This window comes from Excalfactoria chinensis, chromosome 13 (assembly GCF_039878825.1).
Source record: "Excalfactoria chinensis isolate bCotChi1 chromosome 13, bCotChi1.hap2, whole genome shotgun sequence".
Taxonomy (NCBI): domain Eukaryota; kingdom Metazoa; phylum Chordata; class Aves; order Galliformes; family Phasianidae; genus Excalfactoria; species Excalfactoria chinensis.
This window is the reverse complement of record NC_092837.1, coordinates 7,690,089-7,710,726: the sequence shown is the minus strand read 5'-3', so window position 1 is coordinate 7,710,726 and position 20,638 is coordinate 7,690,089. Positions and strand designations below refer to the sequence as shown.

Here is a 20,638-nt window from a genome sequence, read left to right as displayed (position 1 = left end):
GGGACTCTATCCTTCCTTCTTGTGCCTCAGGGAACATGGGGCAGAAGGATGGCAGGAGGCTTTCAAGGGGGTTAGAGGTAGAGGCAAATGCAAGGGCCATTCTAGCTTCTACCTGAACACAGTCCTGATCTGTTGGCAAAACAGAAATGGGTCATTCAAAATTAATGTTGTTTTAGAAGAGTAAGTCAATTCAACTAATTTGGTAATGCAGAGCTCACTTTTGCTGTCCTCACATGATCAGGTAAACTTCAGTAGCTGTTGATTTGTATTGACACCATTGCAGTAGAAGTAGAGCTGTGTTTTGGGCTTTGTACTATTTGGGCTGTAAACGTGTCTTGGAGTTGTTTCTGTTTCTTACTAGGCATTACTACTTGGTAAATGTTCTTGTGTTCCCCAGGATGAAAAAGGTGATAAACCTGTTCTTACCTTGATGCTTTTATCTTAGGCTTCTTATTCATCCCCCAAAGCTTTACTCTCCCATGGTACTGTTAGACATCTGCTTCTCTTTGACATTTCTGCTTAATACTTAAAAACAGTATGACTTCATAGGAACCAAGAAGGAATTGCATCAGCACCAGTAAAAGCAGTAATAGATAGGAAAGCTGATACTGTGAATTCCAGTTGTTTACCTGCAGAGTTACAGGGCTGGGAGGGGGCTTCTGGCTCCTGCCACTGCCTTCCTTATCTGCTTTGGGATCACAGGAGGTGGGAATGTGGGCATATCTGGATTGAAAACAAGCTGGGTTTTTTTGTGGAAGTAGCTGAACCAATGCTTCACTGGTGTTTTCAGGGTCTTACTGTTGTGATCACACTGTCTGAGGCTGTGCTGGTCCCTGATGCTCAGGCTGGGCAGGTGTGAGAATGGCTTCCTCTTGGATGAGAAATTTTGGAAACTGAGAGTGCTTGAATTGCTCTGTGTGTAATATGGTAGGCGACAGGCAATATTCTGTTCTTGATCTTAGTGTTGCTGCAGTGTTCTGCTTTTCCTGGAAGTTTTTTCCAGTTCAAATGTAGCTGTATCAGTGTTTTTCCTTTATTGACCTAATAAATTGCATTAATGGGAACTTTATTAATTCAAACTAACTTCTTGAAGAAATACCCCCAGGAAGCTCTGCAGCAATGCTTTTAGGGATTAGGGCCTGTTGAAGCAGCTTTGGCTAGTCTTTCTTGAACAGAATGGCAGGTATTGCAGTTCCCAGGGCAGTGTTTATGCTTAACTATTGTGTTCTGTATCTTGAATTCAGGATGGCTTTCCAATTTGAAGCTCGTTATTCTTAAGCATTTTCCATTGCTCCAAGACTATCCTGCCCAACCCTCTCTGATTCTTAGAGGCAGACAGAAATACTGTGGCTCCCCTCTGGCAGTGCTGAGGTCATGGAGACATTAAAGGAGTCCTAGGTGTCCTCCAATTGCCCTTGGCTTCAATTGTGCTCCCATGGCTTGATAGGATCCATAGTTGAATCTGTCTGAACAGGACTTCAGAGCTGCCAAGACACTATCAAGTGAGGCAGCAGGAATCATTCATTATCATTCCGCTTTTTTTTTTCCTCAGTAGGGATAGAACGTGCTGGTAGCAACAGGGCAGTGTGTGGTGCTCTTTGAAGTGCTTGGATTTTTTAATTGCTGTATGGTACTGTATGAAGTGACAATTCAGAGTGCCTGCCAATGTCTCATTGCAGGTGAACCAAAAACCACTTCCAAATGGGCAGCCCAGCACCTACTCTGCTTCCACTACTGAATTCTGAGCGCACACTGCCTTCCCTGGCTTACTAGCTTCCTGAAAGCTGAGGTATATTGTTCAGTATTTTCCATGTTACCAATGTCTCACACACACACACACACACACACACGTATGTATATTTTAGAAAGTAGCTGTTGGCTTCCTGCTGTACAAGCTGGAGGTGAGCAGGGAAGGATGTCCTATACTCCTCTTTATCTTTGAGGCATCTTGCCTGTGTAAACTGTTGCTGCCTACGCTCTCTTTCAGAGAAGGATCACAGGCTGCAAGAACAGAAACAAGCCTTCAGTTCCTAATCTCCAAAATATGTCAAGGAACTAGTCGGACTACTTAGCCTGGATGCTTGGTAGACAATTTACCCTTTGCTGTGAAGTGAGGAGTCCCTTTCTTCCCAAGCAGTCGAACTTCTGAGTGAAAGGGAGACCTGACTTGATTTTAATTAATCTATTCAGGCTTTGCAGGTAGAAAGGCTGCTTCTGATCTTGGAAGAACTGAAGTCAAACTCCTTTGGGGAGGGGAAAAAATGACAAGAAAAACCACCCTCAAGTGTTTAAAGCCAAAGATGCTTGAACGACTCGCATGGTTAAACTCAAACTTGTGCATGCTTTAAGTCTGGTAGTGCTGCACTGTTCTCAGAGTTGTACCTTACACTTTTATATCTTTTTCTGCTTAATCAGTTCTGGAAAGCATGCAGGATATACAGGCTGGCAGGCAAGTTAATGTTGTGAGAAGCCCTAGCTCCCATTTCCTGACTTTTAACCTTGAACTATCTCAGGAATTTTGCATTTGAGTGATTAAGAGAGTATGACTGACCTCCTGCCTCTCTCCTGCTAGCAGAGCCAGTTTGTTAATCTCTAGGAATTATCTGAAACCTATAAGTGGTTTTTGATGGTCTTTTCCACCCAAATAACTTAGTGGTTTTCTGTTTCCGAAGGTGAATAATCTGTGTGGAGAAGAAATGCATAGGCAAGTATTGTCACTGTGCAAAGCAGAACTTGTGAACATACAAGGCTTTTTCAAAAATGGGTACAATGAGCAAGCAGCTCTGAAACAGTAGAATGATGCATACTAGGATGCTTGCTGCAGCTGGCAACAGATGCTAACACAGCTGAATCTGTAGAAGAAAATATGAATTAGAAAGTTAGCAATTTAGAGACAACTCAAGTTCACCTTAATTAAGCTATTTGGAGTGTTCTTTTGTCTTGGTTAAAGGAGAGACCATAGCTGAATTATTGGGTATCAATGAAACCATTTAAAATGAAGATACTTTGGAAAACAAGCTTTTTCCAGAGGTGACCCAATGCATGGAGTTTCTCAAACTGGGAAGAGATAGAGGATAGAGGTAAGTCATTTGGAGGCTATGAAGAGGCTCACTAACCATGATGACAAAGCAAATCCTTCTGAAAAGAATACAGCCTTCAGTCTGAGTTGCTGGAGATGGTGTGTGGTGTTGGCTTGTTGTTTTTTTTTCACTACATTGCTATTGGTGATGTTTGAAATGAGGCCTAAGCAAATTTATTTGTTTTAGAGAAACAACTTAATAATAAACTTTTTTTGTTTTTTAATTGTCAGATCAGCCTGTTTTCATGTGATGGATATAATTCTGTTCCTGATTATCCCTTTATCTCAGCATTATCTCAGCAAAAACAGGGACCAGGCAGAAGCACCTGAATTGCTGATAGCCACTGAGGTGACATCTCTTCTGGGTAGCCAGACACCTGGGGGGGATGGGGGGGTGAAGCCTTTGTGTTAGTCTTGTAATAACATCAAGCATCTGAGACTGGGTAGAACAAATAATGTTTTAAAAATAGTGTTTGCTTCTTCAAGGTTGCTCGCTGTTACCTGGGAACCATTTTGCCATTTGCAATTCTTCGTAGCCTTTGGTGGCTCTTAGAGGCTCCTTTCTGCTCCCTGGGTCGGGAGGCTTCCCCTGCTAAAAATGTCACGGTGTTGGGGAGCCGAGGGTTGCAGCAGCCCAGAGCTGCCCTTTGTCACATCTCAGGGGCTGGCTGTCAGGGGTGAGCTGTTCTCAACACCTTTCCTTGCATTGCAGCTGGAGCGGTGCTTGGGGTGGTGGATGAGGAAAGCTTTGGCAGAGAGATCCCAAAACAGGGCCTCCCCCCACCACACCTTTGGCCTCCAAAGGTAATCCTCTATGCAGCTAGAGGAGATGCTCTGAGGGAAAACGGAGTTACTATAGAGACGAATAGCCCAGTGTGTTTCAAGGCTGGATTGCAGATTTGAGTAATAAATGTGTGGGAGTCTATTTCTAAAAGCTCTTGTAAGGAGTAGATTGCTCCAGTCCTAGAAAACTTGTCAGAAATGTGACAGATTTTATTTTTAATGCTGGAGTTTAAAAATAATCGTCGTCTGTCTTGAGAACGGGATGACCTCATTAAAAACAAAGACTCCTGTATACTGTCATGATGAGGCTCCTGGCAGCAGGGCAGCCCACTGAGTGCAGCAGCCTTCACAGCCTTACCTCTGCACTGCCCACGGGGACTGTGTGCTGCTGTGGGCTGCTGCTGGGCTCTTGGACTGCTCTGGTCTCATCAGTGCGGTGTGGGCTGTCATGCTGTCAGCAGGGGATGTTGGGCAGATGGGACACAGAGAAATGTGGGTTGAAGAGCTTATCCAAGTAAAGCTGTTGAAAAAGAGTAGCCCCGTGAAGGACGTAGGGATCCTGGTAGATGACAAACTTAATGTGGACCAGCAGTGTGCACTTGCCACCCAGTAAGCCAACAGTATTCTGTGCTGCATCAAAAAAGGAGTGGCCAGCAGGGAAAGAGAGGGGTTTGTCTGCCTCTTCTCTGCCTCTTCTCTGCCCTTGTGAGGCCCCATCTGGCATCCAGTCCTGGGCTTCCATCACAGGAAAGTTGTGGAGCTTTTGGAAAGGATCTGGAAGAAGACTATGAAGATGATCAGAGGGCTGGAGCATCTCTGCTACAGGGACAGGCTGAGGGAGACGGGCTTGTTCAGCCTGGAGAAGAGAAGGCTCCAGGGAGACCTTATTACAGTCTTCCAGTATTTAAAGGGAACTTAAATAGGAGGGAAATCAACTGGTGCCCTCAAGTTGGCACTGAAACCCAGTAACTGAAGCTAATGTGTAACATTATTTTTGCAAGAATTAATTTCTGATACCTTTATAGTATTAAGTTTAAATTTGTAAATGGCACAGTTCACGTGTTTGCTACTTCACTAAGAAACCTTCATGATGTTAACAGCTGTGCTTAACAAGCCTACTGTCAATTGACATCTTGTTGTACAAGACTTATTTGCCTTCAGTTTCTTGTGTAATGAGGCTTTTGTTTGACAACAGCAGAGTTGAAGATGGTAGAAATGCTTTCCAAATCCAAGATGAACAGGATTCAGTTTAAGTGCTTGTGCATGATAATGCTGGCTTCCAGTTTTATCTGTACTAGGAGCTGTAGGTGACACATAAAAAATCATAAGAAATAGGGAAACATCTCATTAAAAATGGTGTGACTTCATAAGTCAGAGAGAGGAAACTATTTCCTGCTGTGGAAGAGGAATTTGAAAATCATTTGATCTATGAATACTCTAGTTATTATGGGCAAACGTTTTATAGAGGTGAAAGTGTCGCTGTGCATTTACAAGGTTGATGGGTAGGGGTTTGGACTATGGCTTCCTCTCTCCTGTCTCTGCCTGAAGACCAAGTGATACTATACATATGTATACACACACACACCCTGATTGACGCTTGCTGAATGAATGTTTTGTACTCTGAGAAGGGGAAAAGGCAGCCACAGGCAAAGTGTTTGGGCAAACCTAGTGTAGCTGGAAGATGTGCCTAAGTGTGTCACTTCTAACTAGACTACCTTAGGGTTAGTAAAAGTTGTTTTATGTGTGAGCAACTTCCACACACATTCTGGTTTCCTTTTTGGAGGCCAGAAGTCGTGCAATAGTCAGGATCTTCTGAACTTCTTACATGTGCAGCTTTCCCTGGAAAGCTTGGATGAATGTGTGTGGAGGTTCTCTGTCCAAGGATGCTGATGAATGCATGTATCCCTCTGTAAGATCTTTTCCTCGTAATGCATGCACAGTGGGTAAAAGGAGTCAATTCTTCTAGACAGTTGAGTCTGGCTACAGTGAGGGCCAAATAAACGATAATATATTTGACTGAGTTGATGAGACTTTTCCAAGGCTGTAAGGAAGCTTTGTGAATTGCAAATGAGATGTTTCAAAAGAAGTAGTTCTGCAGATGTGTCCTGGCTTTAATTTCCCTTATGCAGAAACTCTGCTGTTTTTGCAGAAATCACACATGTACTGAATTGTGACTTGCTCTATGAGAAAAGCTTCACCTTTTCCTACCTTAATACACTACGCTGCATTGTGGGTGTGCTTAGAGAGACTCTTGATTTTTGGGCTCCTGTTGGAAGATGAAATATTTGTCTTCATAACAAATGCACAAATCAATTATTCATTTATCTGGTTGTGCACCATACTGCATGTCTTTCACCTGTCATTGTAGCATTGTTTCTTTGATATGTGTCAGTTTATTTATGCAGCAGCAAAGGAAAGAGTTTAGAGAAGTGGTTTGGTTCTAAGGCTGCAGTTGGGAAATAGCTATATGACATGTGCTGTCTGTAATGAATGGAAATATGTTGTTAATTCTAAGACTAATTACTTTTTGGTTTGCTAGTTGAATGACAGGTTTTTTTCTTTAATGAATGCTTCCTTAACTTCATGAATGGGATAGTTGCAAGTTTGCTATCAGCGGTGTGAGCCAGTGGTGTCTGGTTGGTGGTGGGTGCTTTCTGGGCGATGTTCTGAGCCTTAATAGTGACCCTATGCTTCTGAGCCCAGTTACCTGCTGACAGGGCTCCCACCTAAACTGAGCTGTCTCCTGTCCTTGCTCAGAGTGATCCCACCTTTCTGCCTTCTCCAGGAGTCCAAGTGAAAGAACCAAGTGGCTGAAGTACACACTTGGCATTTGGGGAGAAGGCATCCTGAAGATCTAGCTGTGAGCAATACTGAGACTGTTCAGAGTAATCAGTTTTTCTGTATGGATGTTCTACGATACTGATAAATCTAGATAATCTTCTTTCCACTTGAGAGACTGGTGGTTAATGCACTGCTTCAGATGGCAAAGGCAGTGTGTTCAATGAAGTGCAAAAGCAGGTAACTGTAGAGAGGTTACTGGCTTATGCAGCCTTCCTAGACATGTTCCTTCCTTAGTCTTGCCATGTACCAGATTTCTAGGTCATGTTTTGGGGACGTCCATCAGTCAACTTAAATGTTTGTTTTATGTTGAACCTTTAATGTCTGAAGGCTTATTCCTAGAATGCCCTCTTCTGCTGACGCATGGTTCTCAGATATTAACATGGGTTCCTGGTTTGCTGCGTAGTGCTTCCAGATAAGCTCTGTTCAGGTGTGCTCTGACCTCTGTACAACTTTCAGAGCTCTCAGCCTTGCTGAATTATCTTTGGATCTGAAAGACTTTCCACAGACTGTTTCATAGTCTTCCTGGCTGTGCTGCTCATGGTGTGTACAGCATAACAGCTGGAGACGTGCTTGGCATTTTGCTTTGCACCCTGTGCCTGCTGCCCCAAGGCCCTGCTGCTGAGCTCACCTTATTGCTGCTGGCTGAACCTCATGAGCTCGGAGTCAGAGGGAGGGAAGAAGCACAGCTTCAGTAATTGAAGTCTGGGCTGTGCTCAGAAGTGAGCTTTGCTTTAGCTGTACAAGCCTTCAGAGAGCTGCTGCATGTGCAGAAACTCATCAGAGCAGTTTTGTGGAAATGCTTCTTGTTTGAACTGAGTGGGTTGTTTCTATGACACAGAGAAACTGTTCTAGTTTGTCATTATTGAAACAGAGCATGTTGCAGTGCAAATGACCAGAGTGGTCCCACAGTCCTCAGTGTTTGTTATTGATTATGTAGCCTTAATTATTCATTCTATGCAAATTGTATTTCTCATCTTGCTTCTTCTCATCTACTCATTTGGATACAGGACTTGCCTGTGAACAATCTTGCTCTTTCAGTGAAGAGACTGGGATTGTTTCTGGCAGAGTTCTTCGTGTTCCTTTGAATAGTATTGCCTGAGCCAGGCAAGGCTTGGGAGTTCTGTCACAGGGAATTCATCTTGCTGTAACTTCAGATGAAGAAAGGGTAGAGTTTGGGGAATGTTATTAAGTAAGAGCAGAAGCTTTAAAATAGTTTTCAACTTCTTCAGTGTTTATACCTAATAAGGACTTGGTTTCTTCTCTGTTATTTGGAATTGATATGTGGGAGTGTTCTTTTTTTAATCCTAAATATTTTGCATTTCAGGTATACTAAACCACTAACGTTTGCAGACTGCATTAGTGATGAATTGCCATTAGGATGGGAAGAAGCGTATGACCCTCAGGTTGGAGTTTATTACATAGACCACAACACCAGTAAGTGATAAATTATCGTACTTTGCAGAGTCATTATTTTGTACCTTTAAAATGCAGTGAATGGAAAACCACAAAATTGCCTGCCCTTCTGCATATTGGGAGCTACTCTTCCCCCTCTAAAACAAGGATTTGAGACCTTTTTGTTTGTAGTGTCCAGATCAATAGTCATGTTCAAGCTGATAATGTGGACACACCTCCCTAAGATTTGGCTGTACTGAAAAGTCCGACTATGCAGCAGCGATCTGGAGTTTGTTCTTACCTTGGAATTTGTCTTTGTGACAAGACCATCAGAAGCAGTGCAAAGGTCCCGTGTTGGTTTCCCTGGCAGGAATAAACTGAATGACTACTGGTGTGGTTAGTGGTGTTTTCTCTGAGCTGCTAGAATTCACATCCCTTTTACTAGGGAGGAACAGTTATCCCTGATTGATGCCACTTGAAACCACAAGCTTCAAGGGTGTGCAGTTACAGCTTCAGATGATGCTGACACCTGCTTAACAGCAGATGCTGCTAAAATTCAGCTTCTCTAAGATGCCAGAGACTGAAGTACTTGAGCTGGAACTTCATTTAAGCGGTTAAGAGAAACAAAATTATTACTTTATTTCTTCAGCCAGCCCTAATCCAAATCATGATTGAGCAAACCATATCCTCTTACCTCCAGCTAATCAAGAGGATCATCTTTGTGGTTTGTGTGCATGCAATAGTCTCTGGAGAGTGTCCAAAGCCTTATTCCTCTCCAAGGCATTCACTGTGCAGGAAGGAGCAGCAGGGGATGGAGTCACATTGGTTCTTGTTACAGACCTGATGTATGTGAGCCTAATTATCAGAAACAATCTCAGGCTTTAAGAAGCCACAGGTACAGGTAGACTCATGACTGTGTATCCTGAAGAAGGTTTCAACACTCATGGGTACTTTGTCAACGTATCTGTCAAGTTTGAAATAGAGTCCAGTATCGTGGTTCCTAATGATCATTCATGCAGTCTGGTCTGGGGAAGCTGCCCATCAGGATGTTGGGGTCCATGCATTTCTAGGTAACTTGCAGCAGGCTGCACCTTCTGCTTAACTATGGAAAGTAGAGAGTTGCTCCCTTTCTAGATGTATGTAATGACTGTCTGGAAAATGTGTTTTTATGAGCAAGAACAGAGACAGGTGTATGTGTTTTTGAGACTCCTACTGCTGATGTGCTTCTGTGTCTCCCTGACTTTTCCACAGCCTCCCTCTTGGGAGGATACTAACACATTTGACTGGTAAAAGCAATTGTTTTTTTCCTCAAGTTATTTTGGAGCCTTTTTTTCTTTTTTCAGGTGTCTCTGTAGTATTCTGTATCTGCATCTGTATTCTGTATCTGTAACAATGTTTTGCTGAAACAGTTCTATGAGCTGTGGTGTTGGCTTCCTGAGTAGCTGTCTGGTTGTTCTTTTTTTGTTTGTTCCTCAATCCACCTCTTGCAGCTTTTTGGATTGTGCCATGTAACTTGGAGTGCCGTGGTGTTGAAATGTCCTGTTAATTTTCCCCTCCATGGACAAGTTTGTGAAAATGTGGTCGAGGTTCCATCCTTTGTGTAGAATTCTTTATTTTGATTTCTGCTTCTAGGGTTATTGCCAAAATGTTGTCTTGCCCAAGTCCTGCAAATTGCAGTGTTAGTCTTACGTCTGACTCACTGATGAGTTGCTCCTACCTTCCACCGTGGCTGCTTTTACTACATATTTAAAGAGGCTCTTAAGATATGCAGATTAGATTCCCTCTGATAGTTTCAAGCAGCTATTTATTCATTATTCATGGCGTGGTGACTAGGTATGCTTATTCATGCATTGTAGTTCTGACAGCATATAGCACTTAGTCACATGAACATTGGAACCTGTACCAAGCAAGAACACGTCATAACCTTGAAAGAGAAATGGAAAATATTTGGGGCACTTCTTCACAATAGAAGCAAATACCAAATTTGCTGTATTGGTCTTAGGGTTAAGATACGTGTTTGTGCCTGTATGCTTCTCTGTTGATTAAAAAATCTTAAAAGTGACATGTTGTCAGTTTTGGGGTAACGGAGCTGAAGGTGGAGTAGCTATCCATGACTGCATTGCCCGTGTTACCAAAAAAATATTTATCTTAAACTCTACCTCTTATATTCTGCAGTGATTTACTACTGTGCTTTCTTTCAGTGTGGGAAATGTTTACTCTCTTCCCGAGATGCTGTTTATATAATGCAGTAAGAGGCGCTTTCACAAGTGTTCTGTGACTTAGGAATTCTTTGTTTGTACTTACCTACAGAATGTGAGTGTGAAGGTTTATTTCCTTCTTGCTACTAACAACCACTTTGCAGCCAAACAAGACAGGTAGAGTTGTGTTTGACAACGTGAAAGCAATTACAGTCATGTGGCAACGGAGTGTTCAGAAAACTTTTCTATCAGTGAAATAGCTCTGCTATTTCATTAGAAACGTTATAAACCAGGTACAATAAAGATAAGCCTTGCATTCAGTGTCAGTGTTCTAGTGTTTGTGAGGGCATATGTTTGCATGGGTGTTTCAAGAGGCTAAAACATGTTGTGATCAACAGCAGAGGTGGTGGTGAGTTGTGTGTTGATTTCAGCCTGTATTATTCTGTTCAACAAGTCAGAATAGCAGAGATCATCACAGAGCATTGTGAATCAGTGATCACTTCTTAAGGGGACAAAAAGACGATGTAAATGTCCTCATTACAATTTTGTTGCTGGGAGAGGGAGCACAAGCATTTTTTAAAAGTTGTTGTAGATGGTGGAGCTTGTCCAAGCAGCAATACAAGCCTGTTGTGGTTTTTTTTATTAATCTTGCCTCCTTTTTTTTCTCTTTAAGAAACCACACAGATAGAAGATCCTCGTGTGCAATGGCGGCGGGAGCAGGAACATATGCTGAAGGACTATCTTGTCCTGGCCCAAGAGGCGATTGCTGCACAGAAGGAGATCTATCAAGTGAAACAGCAGAGGCTTGAATTGGCCCAGCAAGAATACCGGCAGCTGCATGATGTTTGGGAGCACAAACTGGGCTCTCAGACCAGCTGTGAGTATTATCAAGTGTTTTTCTCAGTCAGATCTCACTAGGAGAGTAAAATGCTGGAAGCTGGTTTCCTAATAAAGCCCTTTGGTATGTTATGCTGTGTCAGGTTACTTGTGTGGTTGCTTTCGAGACAAACTGAGCAATACTTGTTCAACACCTGTTTGTGAAAGGATAGAATTATGAGCATTATTTGGCTGCAGTTGGACTTGATGATCTTCAAGGTCTCTTCCAACCTGGGTAATTCTATGATTCTATGATTATTACTGTGGTTTTCTTGGTGACTGGATGTGGTGTAAAGATTTAAGCATGGCCTTCAACAAATGCTGGGGGAGGATAAAAATGAGATTCCCTGTTGTGTTCCTTGATCCACCTGTCCAAAGTACAGAAACAAGGCCAGAAGGCTTCTCTTGAGTAGCATTCTCAGGCCTCTTTGAACTACCCAGGATGTTGAACTCCAGTGACTGTCTCAAGGAGCTCAGGAGTCTGTGTAATATGTGAAGTGAAAGGAAGCACTGGTGGAGTATCTCAGTATGAAGAACATTGCTTTCTACTCTGTATTCTGTCACAGCAGAAAACATCAATGCCTATTGCTTAAGAAAAGGGTGCAGAGAAGTTTATAGAAGGCCAAGAGTCTGCTTGCTGTTACTGGTTAGGAACTGGAAAATGTCCAGAGAAGGATGTATTTCCTGCAAGGAATGTTTTTTTTCATAACCCTTACTATTGTAAACTTTGTTCTCAGCAGCCACGTCAAAGAACCAGCCCCCTACCCTGCCCTGCTGTCTTTTCACTCTCACTGGATTATATATTAAAGGTGGTGAATCTTGTGCCTGATGTCAGAAAGTATTTAAGTAGTCTTGTCATTGAGGGGTTCTTAACATTTGAATAGGGTCCTTTCACCTCTGAAGTAAAGTGTTTGGTCTCCACCTAAGTACTGGTGTATTAAAGCAATAAGTTATGAACTTGAATTGCATTGGTGTGGTGCTATTTGTAAAAATATAGCCAAAGTACTAGGAATGTTTTCCCATGTTTTGTATGGCATAAGCTAATGGCTGCAAGGATCAAAGTAACTCCTTAACTCCTTTGCCTTCAGCTACTTCTAACGACATTGCACACTGGGGAGCTTCTGTACTTTCTGAAGCATAAGGGTTTTAACCGATGCTGAGAAGAGAGTTCTGCTCTTACTGGGGCGCTGATTTAATCCAGTGTGACACATTGGGTGATTGGTTATGTTCTCAAGCCTGTGAGAAGGCTGGCATCACCTTTACTGTTTTTCACTTTCCTTTGTTACTGAATATTCAGGGGGTCATTTATACAACCAGAAAGTGTAAAAAAAAAAAAAATCCTAATGCACTATTTCCCTTCAGTTATGCTAAATGCTTTTAGAAACGTGAGAGGTGAGAAGAGAGATTCTAGTAAACTTGATTCATAGTTTGGGGCTGATAGAAGAGTAGGAGAGGATGATAAAGCTGCTAAATTCAGTGTTTGTTTCGCTCTAGTGCTGTCTGGCTCATCGTCAAGTTCCAAGTATGACCCAGAGATCCTCAAAGCGGAGATTGCTACTACGAAATCCAGGGTAAGAAGTACCAATGGACTTTCACTTGACACAGGCAAACTTCAGATATTTCCAAGCCTCATGAAAAATATTGAAAGGTGACTCAAGAGCAGTTGAAAAAGCTAATTTGCCATTCCTTATCTAGGAGATAAAATATCAGTATTCTCAAATATTACCGGCTTAGATTGAAACAATTGTTTTCCTAATAGACTTTAGACTTCCTTGTATGCTGATAGTATGTTTTGCTCCATTTAACTGCATGCTCTCTCCTCAGTGTGCTGCAACACCAGAGAGCTACAAGCTCTCTCCAGAGAATAGCAGCTGTTTTGTCGAGAGCTCAGTGCAGATTGTTAGCAGTGGCAGTGTGTTCTCTCATGCAGAGCTTGGTTTGGAAGAAGAAAGGACTGAAGTAAAGTAGGTCAGTCCGGCCTCTGTGGAGGAATATAAAACAAGCTGTAGGGTCAGTGGATTTACAATATGTGTTATCAGCCTGCTGTGTTACTCGTGCAGCGAGGCCTTTTAATTTGATATCTTGGAGGATGGCTTGTATCATTGCAGTGTAACTCCAGTCCTGATACTTAACGTTTTTTAATGTCTGGAAAGGTTTTTAACATCAGTGAGTAAAATCAGCGTGTGTTTAATTCCTGACTTCTGATTTTATTCAGAAAAGTCAGCTGTTACTTGCTGATGCAGTGATTATCTGCAAAATGTGTGTAGATAATACTGTCCACCCCCCCAAAAAAAAGTATGAATTGAATGGATACTTCTGTGCCTAAATACTCATGTGAGGTGTTGTTCTTAACATGTAAAAACTTCCTACAGGTCAATAAACTAAAGAGAGAGGTAGCTCACATGAAGCAAGAAATCCAGTACAAAGAGCATGGATTTCAAACACTAAAGAAGTAAGTTGAATCTGAAGGTCTTACTTTTGGTTACACTTCTGGCTTGTAGTACATCCCCTTCCTTGTTTACAAATAGCTGCCTGAAGAACATAAGCTGAAATCTGTTGCTGCTGAGATCTTTAGGCACGTGCAACTCAAATCCATGGGGTTATTTCCTTCAGTTTTGTGCCTGTGTGTGATTAGCTGGATCAGAACTGAGTTCATGGGGAAATTACTTTTATACCTTTTGATAGTATCTTGGTTCATTCTGTTGCACTCAGTTTTTGTCAACATGCTTACAGTACAGCCTATTGTCATAGTAGAAAAAGATAAATAGATAAAAAGAAATAGGGGTGGGGATAAGCTTCAGGTGCTTATCTCTCTGTGAATACACAGATGGCATTTTATAAGTATTGTCACTGATTTAGTATCCTATAGTTTTTTCTCAAGTACCAACTTAAGTAAATAGTCCTTTCAGAAGAGGGCAGGATGAAGTGGTTTGTGATTAGCTTGTACCTTTAAATATATCAATGTGAGGTCTGTGCTTTAAAATAATATAGTTAGCATATGGTTAACTTATCTGGTTTAGAGACAAGGTAATTAATGGCAGTCTGTCTAAACTGTTTTTTCTGTTGGTTTTGTTTTTATTTTTTTTCCCTCTAAAGATTCAAAGCAATTGCATGGCTCAAATCAGAGTTTTGATGTTTAATGTATTTCTGAGTGAAGTGGCTTAAAAGGAACAAAGAACTCCCAGTTGTCATTGCTTGTCTATGTTAGTGTGTTCTGTTAAAAATGATTGTAAAGATGGATATGTCTAGGCAGTTATTTATGTAATTTATGTAATGCATTTATGTAATGCAGTTCATTTTAAATGTTAGCTTACTGTATGTTTTCTCGAATTTCTACACAGTATTGACATGAAAATGTCTGATACTCAAGGTGGCTACAAACTTGATGAAGCACAAGCCATTTTAAGTGAAATGAAAGCTCTCAAGAAGGCCATCACATCAGGGGAGAAGGAAAAGCAAGACCTCATTCAGGTACTGAAGCAGCTTTCGTAGCATTTTGTCCCTGTTAAATTTTTAAAATTTATATACGTTATTTTGGTTTTCAGACATGTAATTTAATATATGTATATGTATAAATAGTTCTGTATTGTGGCTGGACCTTAATTTTCAGATTTTGGAAGTGCAAAAAAGTACCATAACTGACAGTAGTGAGCACTTGGTTAGAGGTGTGCTGTTGTCTCAGGGTTTCTTGATCAAGAATGAACCAGTGTACTTGTCTGTACTGTTGTCAAAGAGCAGATATGCAGAAACCTTCAAAACACAGTGACCCATTTGGTCTGTTTTCCTCCAGCCAACTCCCAGCAGAGAACATGTGGGCATGAGATTGTGTTCATGCTCTCTGCACTCAGCGGCACAGCAGCCTCATGCTCTAGGAGGTGCAGTCCAGCCTTGTCTGGCTTCATGTTTGCAGGGTCTGACTGTATGCACTGAATAGTCAGATCCTTAAATCACGTAGTTTCAGTCAAGACGTATAGCTGCCAAGGTATTTTGAGTGAAAGTGAGCTCATGTGATGAATTTTTATGGTTTCAGAGTTTAGCCAGATTAAAAGACAGCTTTGTGAATGACAGAGGATCACAGTCAGACCTGTGGGCCAGCAGTGTGTCCTTAGAAAGCTCAAGCTCTTCGTTACCCAGGCAGTATCTGGATGTCAGCTCCCAGACGGATGTTTCAGGAAATGTAAGTAACAAGTAAGAAACCAATTGCATGTGGAAGCAGTCCTCTGAACTAGAACAGTACTGCTATAATGCAAGGTTTCAAGCATGGGCGAGTATCTATGAAATAATGATCTCCTGGTTTAAACTTCCATGTGACCTTCATTTTCAACATGCAGTGTTAATGCATCTCTAAAGGCAGCCTGCTGGTTCCTTGTGCTCCACGTCTAATTAGAACAACTTAGGTAGAAATAAAGGAAAGAAAGATTTACTTCATATGTATCGCTTCATGAAACATGAATATTCCCAAAGCTCTTCAGAAGTTATACACTCCTAGACAAAGAAACATTCTGTTGCTAAACTCCAATGAGAAATCTTCCCTTAAGAGTGAATTCTGTTTTCAACTTATGAACATTAACAAGTAACAATGATAATATGCGTGCTGATATTTTGATGCCATTAAACATGTGTAGTGAGTGCTACGTAAGCCTTCAGTCCACCTTATGCAACAAGTTATAATTGGCAGCCTTGTGCCAGCCTCAGCAAGAGTTTGAGCAGTGCTTTAGATGCACTGTATTATGCTGGACATCACAGAAGCCTCTCTTGTGAGCCATTACTTAGATGTTTGTGGGAGTTTTCAATCAGGGCCTCACGTGTGATTAAAGATCTTCAGATTTGGCTGTGATAAGCAATCACTTGTTTCCAAGACTTAACAGCAAAAGTAAGACTTTATCCAAAACTGAATGTGTAACAGCACTTTTAAGATTTCAAAACTACTTGTGTGTGCATGGAAGTAGAAGCCTGCAATGGATGCAATAGGAACTCTGCTTTGGTGAGTGAGGCAAAAGACCTTCTGGATCTTGTGGACAGTATTTTCCCATTCTGTGATCAGCATAGCTAGATGAATTAGTTTGATAAGAGAAAGTGTAACTTGCAGCATCGGTGGTGTCAGGAGAAAATGTCAAAATAGGAATAGTTACTAATTTACTGATTTTGTTTTGTCTTAGTTTATTACCAGCAGCAATAACCAGTTGGCTGAGAAAGTAAGATTGCGCCTTCGATATGAAGAAGCAAAGAGAAGGTAATTCTATGGTCTGTTTTAACTCTGAATATAATTCAGCTAATTTTTAAGTTGTGTTTCACTAGGAAAGATGCCAATTAGCAGTATCTCAGGGCTTCAGTCTAAATAAATATGCTGATCTTTGAGCTAGGGAGGCAACAAGTTTTCTGGGCCAACATTATCGCTTAAGAAATAAATATCCATCCCAGAAATTACTAAGGTGTGACTAATACATCAAGAACTCAGTCTAGCCACACCTGTTGGGACTTAAGTGGCTTTGCTGCCCATTGCCAACGCTTCCCCATTCCAAACAAGGAGGCTGTACTGAAAGGCATCTCCTTACCTTATTCAAAATGTGATGAATGTTTGCATGGCTTCAGGTCAGATAAGAAGAAATGAATATTGCGTTCACACCTTGCATACCAAGACATGGTTGAATGACTACAATTTGAGTGCTTGTCTGCTTATCTGTAAAAGTGTAAGCTTTTACGGTTGTTTTCTGATCTGAGATGAATGAAGAACAGACTTTTTAAAATTGTATCTACTTAGAAAACTTCTGCCAAAATTAGACTGTATCTTATTTTAGTAGAGATAAGAGCTATTTCAGCTTTTTAGGAGGTCCCTGTATTTTTATGGATCGATGCCACACTTAAATGGAAAAAAAAACATAAAGCAGTATTATTTCTGTGGACTTTGGCTGGGCAAGTCCTTGTTGAGAGGTGCAGCCATCAGCCGTAGTGTTTTTGATGTTAACTGCTCGGAAGGGACTCGCCTATTCCAGAACAGTAACTTTAAAGGTGTGAAGCAATCAGTACTTGGGATATTTGCAAGGAGAGGAATTTTTTCTCTAGTTGCTGTTCAGATATAAGGCTGAATGCAAAGGATATTCAGTGTTCTCATCTTAGTATACTGGCACTCGTGTTTCTCAGCAGCATAAATTTTGATCTGTATCTATGGTAGTTGTTGAAGAATGTGTGACCAGCCAATACTGACAGAAGCTGAAACTTTTATTTCTTTTCACCAAGAATAATAAAATTATTAGTCCTCCAGATGTAACAGAATATTTCAGTGTTAAAAATTATTTACTCTTAAGCTTTTCTCAGGACTGGTGTTTAATTTAGTCTTAACATCTTCAGATTGAGATGGAGCACTCTTTGTTTAGCCTGTATCTTTTCCAAGGAGCAAGTGAGTAAAATGAACATGAAGAGAAAATGAATATACTCCTTATAAAGCAATGACATTATGAGGGCAGGCTAATACTTCATTTGAAGTAAAGGAGAACACGTACAACAGCATTGCATTAAAAAGGTTTAATATCTCATGTCTTTCTTAGGTAATTTATGGTGGTTTTTTTTTCATAGCTTAAAAAAAGCATTGAGGAAAGATTGATCTGAAAGGGAATGAATAATTAATGCTGAAATGAAAAGATCTCCATCTGTCAGAGCACTGTGGTTTTGGCAAAGTCTTCATTAGGAGCTGCAGAAAGAAACACCGTAATTGGTTTTAAGATGAAACAATGCTATGGATATAGTGTCTAACAAGGAATCTTCTGCTGCTATGAAAATTAGTGTTTTACAATGCGTTAGCATCTCCTGTCTCCAAAATGGAATATTAAAATGTTTCAAGATCTAAAGGAGAGAGTAGTTTGCTCATACAGATTTTATGAAGGGAGACAAAATGGTAGGAACACCTCTGTCCTATTAGCTCTGCTTTGTCTTGAAAGGTAAGTAACACTTAAGGCTTTCAATCAAGATGAAATCATATTAGGTAGGTTAGAGATAGCAGACTTTACAAGGTCCTGGTGATTTTGAAGAGGCAATAGTAGACACCTTGTACACTATTGTGGACCAGACTAAAGCCACAGGATGTAAGGGAGTATTTTTAACTTTTCCAGGCAGAGCAATTTAAAGTGCAATTGCATATTCCCTCATCTACCGCAAGGTCCTTTTCTTTCATGGCTTAGTGAAACAATGAGAGCCCTAAAGTAGATCATGTCAAACATGCACAGAAGGAACTAGGGGACGACTGCAGTGACAAACTTCTAGGCTAATTGGTTTGGAAACTAATAATAGACTTTTGTTGAAATATATGTTAGTGCTGCATCTCCACAAGAAGATAGCTACTGCAGCAGTGCCGGAAGGATAAGCGTCATCAGATTCTGTGCAGCTTCAGACATAATATATTAACTCAGCTCTGTATCAGTTGTTCTCTCTGCACTGCTTTAATTCCTACAGCATCTAAAATTTCAGTTTGGGTTCTGTGTGCTTGTTGACTTTTGTTGACTTTGTCTGGACTTTTAAAAAGTACATTCTGTATTGTCCTAAACTGCAATATTTTAAAGTCACTTGAAGCATTGGAATGATCATGTGGATATTTCACTGATGAGTTTTTTTGAGTGCGTCTTTCACTTGAATTTTTCTGAAGAACTGGTCTGGGGCTGTGTGTATTAACATGCACATTTCTGGAGATGCATGTGCTTCACGTGGTCTCCAAAAGGACTGCAAATGTTGTATTATGCCTATATCATGTAAAGATACCAGCTCTCCCAAAGGGAAAAATAAAAAGCACTTGATATAACAATGAATAAATCATTTAATAACTGAAGTTTTATTCTTGTTTATTCTTGTTCTTTACATTAGTAGCCACACAAAAATTATGTAGTGGCTTCAGCCCAGCACTGTTGATTTCATTGCAGTGCTAAGCTAACGTGGCACATCAGTTATGTAGTCCAGACTGAGTCGGGGGGTGCTGAAGGGCTGGAGTTTTCAGTCAAACGTCAGTGCAAAGCATTTACTTTATAGTGATACGGTCTCATTGGACTAGAAAACTGACAAGGAGAGAAAGTGACCATATACAGAGCAGGGTGAAAGTTGGGGTTAGTGTAACAGAACTGCTAGACATGGAAGTGCATAGAGAACAAATTCCAGTGGAAAAGCCATATCCATGCAAATGAATGCCAGAAGTGATCAGATTAATGCCAGCCAATCCTCTTAAATTCATATCCCTTCCAAATACACAGAGGAATTCTTGGATTATGAATTAATGCCATTGTTAATTCTTCATTGGAGCACAGTATTACGCTTAATCAGGCACTCAAAAATAGAATAGTTCCTAAGAAAACATAAAAATAGTTGAGTTGAATATCTAACAATTATGGACATTTAATTAGAACAAGCAACCTGCTGTGGAAAATGGGTTGATGGAAAAAATGAGGCTTCTCTTCAGAAAGGTGTTCTCTACTCATCTGCTGTAATGGATGAGGCAGATCAGTCTGGGTTTATCAAATTGTCTAAATTCAGTGTGGGCAGCGTAGAATTCTCTTCAATAAAACTAAGTAAAGATCAGATACCTACTGCATGATACTGTCCACACCAATCACATGAAGGCATGTGAAACACCTCTAGAGTATTTCTGACAGCTTTTTGTTGTATGTTTGGTTTGTTGGTTTAGATGCTATTCCCTGACTGATGGAAAAAAAACCCTAGTTAGCTCTAGGGCCTTGGCTTACCATTGGAAGTAAATGTAAGTTAAAATCCCATTCTGCGTATCAACCCTACGGCAGAGCTATGCTTGGCAACCCCATAAAGGGGGCATAAAGGTGAGAGTAGTTGTCCCTGAGCTCAGATTCTTCATTGTTATGGAAGATGTGGTTGTTCAGGGTACATCTTTGTGTGTTTAGGGAGCAATAGCTCAGGCGTTCCTCCTGGATTTTTATTTTTTTTTATTATTATTATTTTTTTTTTTTTTCCCCTGCAGGATAGGAAACCTGAAGATACAACTGGCAAAGCTTGACAGTGAGGCCTGGCCTGGTGTGCTGGATTCTGAGCGGGATCGGCTAATATTAATTAATGAGAAGGAGGAGCTCTTAAAAGAAATGCGATTTATTAGCCCCAGAAAATGGACTCGAGGAGAGGTAGAAAGACTGGAGACGGAGAGAAAACGCTTAGAGGAAGATCTTCAGGCTGCTAGAGACACTCAGAGCAAAGCTCTAACTGAGAGGTAGGTTGTCGAGTGTAGGACAGAGCTTGCATCATTGGATGAAGTTAATTGGGAACAAGCAGCACTACATCCTGGCTGGCTACTAATAGCGCTGTGCTCTCAGACTTGAATAAGGCCATTTCTGAAATCATCCTTCAAAAGAAACTGGCTGCAGTAGGTAATCTCCCAGTGGGGAGGCCTTGTTTGGGCACCTTCCTTCAAATTGATCCTATGTGAAAAAGTATGAAATACTCTAAATAGCTGCTGCAGTTGCTTTGC

General features: G+C 40.9%; 1 protein-coding gene across 3 annotated transcripts in view; it reads left to right on the top strand.

The window, feature by feature from the left end:
* The window catches only part of WWC1 (WW and C2 domain containing 1), a 58,269-nt gene that overhangs the window by 17,545 nt on the left and 20,086 nt on the right, over positions 1 to 20,638 (top strand). For all 3 annotated transcript variants that reach the window (XM_072348494.1, XM_072348493.1, XM_072348495.1), the window contains exons 2-9: positions 8,028 to 8,137; positions 10,967 to 11,170; positions 12,664 to 12,740; positions 13,542 to 13,621; positions 14,511 to 14,640; positions 15,200 to 15,346; positions 16,329 to 16,402; positions 20,138 to 20,380. In XM_072348494.1, the coding sequence (XP_072204595.1) occupies positions 8,028 to 8,137; positions 10,967 to 11,170; positions 12,664 to 12,740; positions 13,542 to 13,621; positions 14,511 to 14,640; positions 15,200 to 15,346; positions 16,329 to 16,402; positions 20,138 to 20,380 (1,065 nt within the window). The remainder of the gene's footprint in view (positions 1 to 8,027; positions 8,138 to 10,966; positions 11,171 to 12,663; positions 12,741 to 13,541; positions 13,622 to 14,510; positions 14,641 to 15,199; positions 15,347 to 16,328; positions 16,403 to 20,137; positions 20,381 to 20,638) is intronic.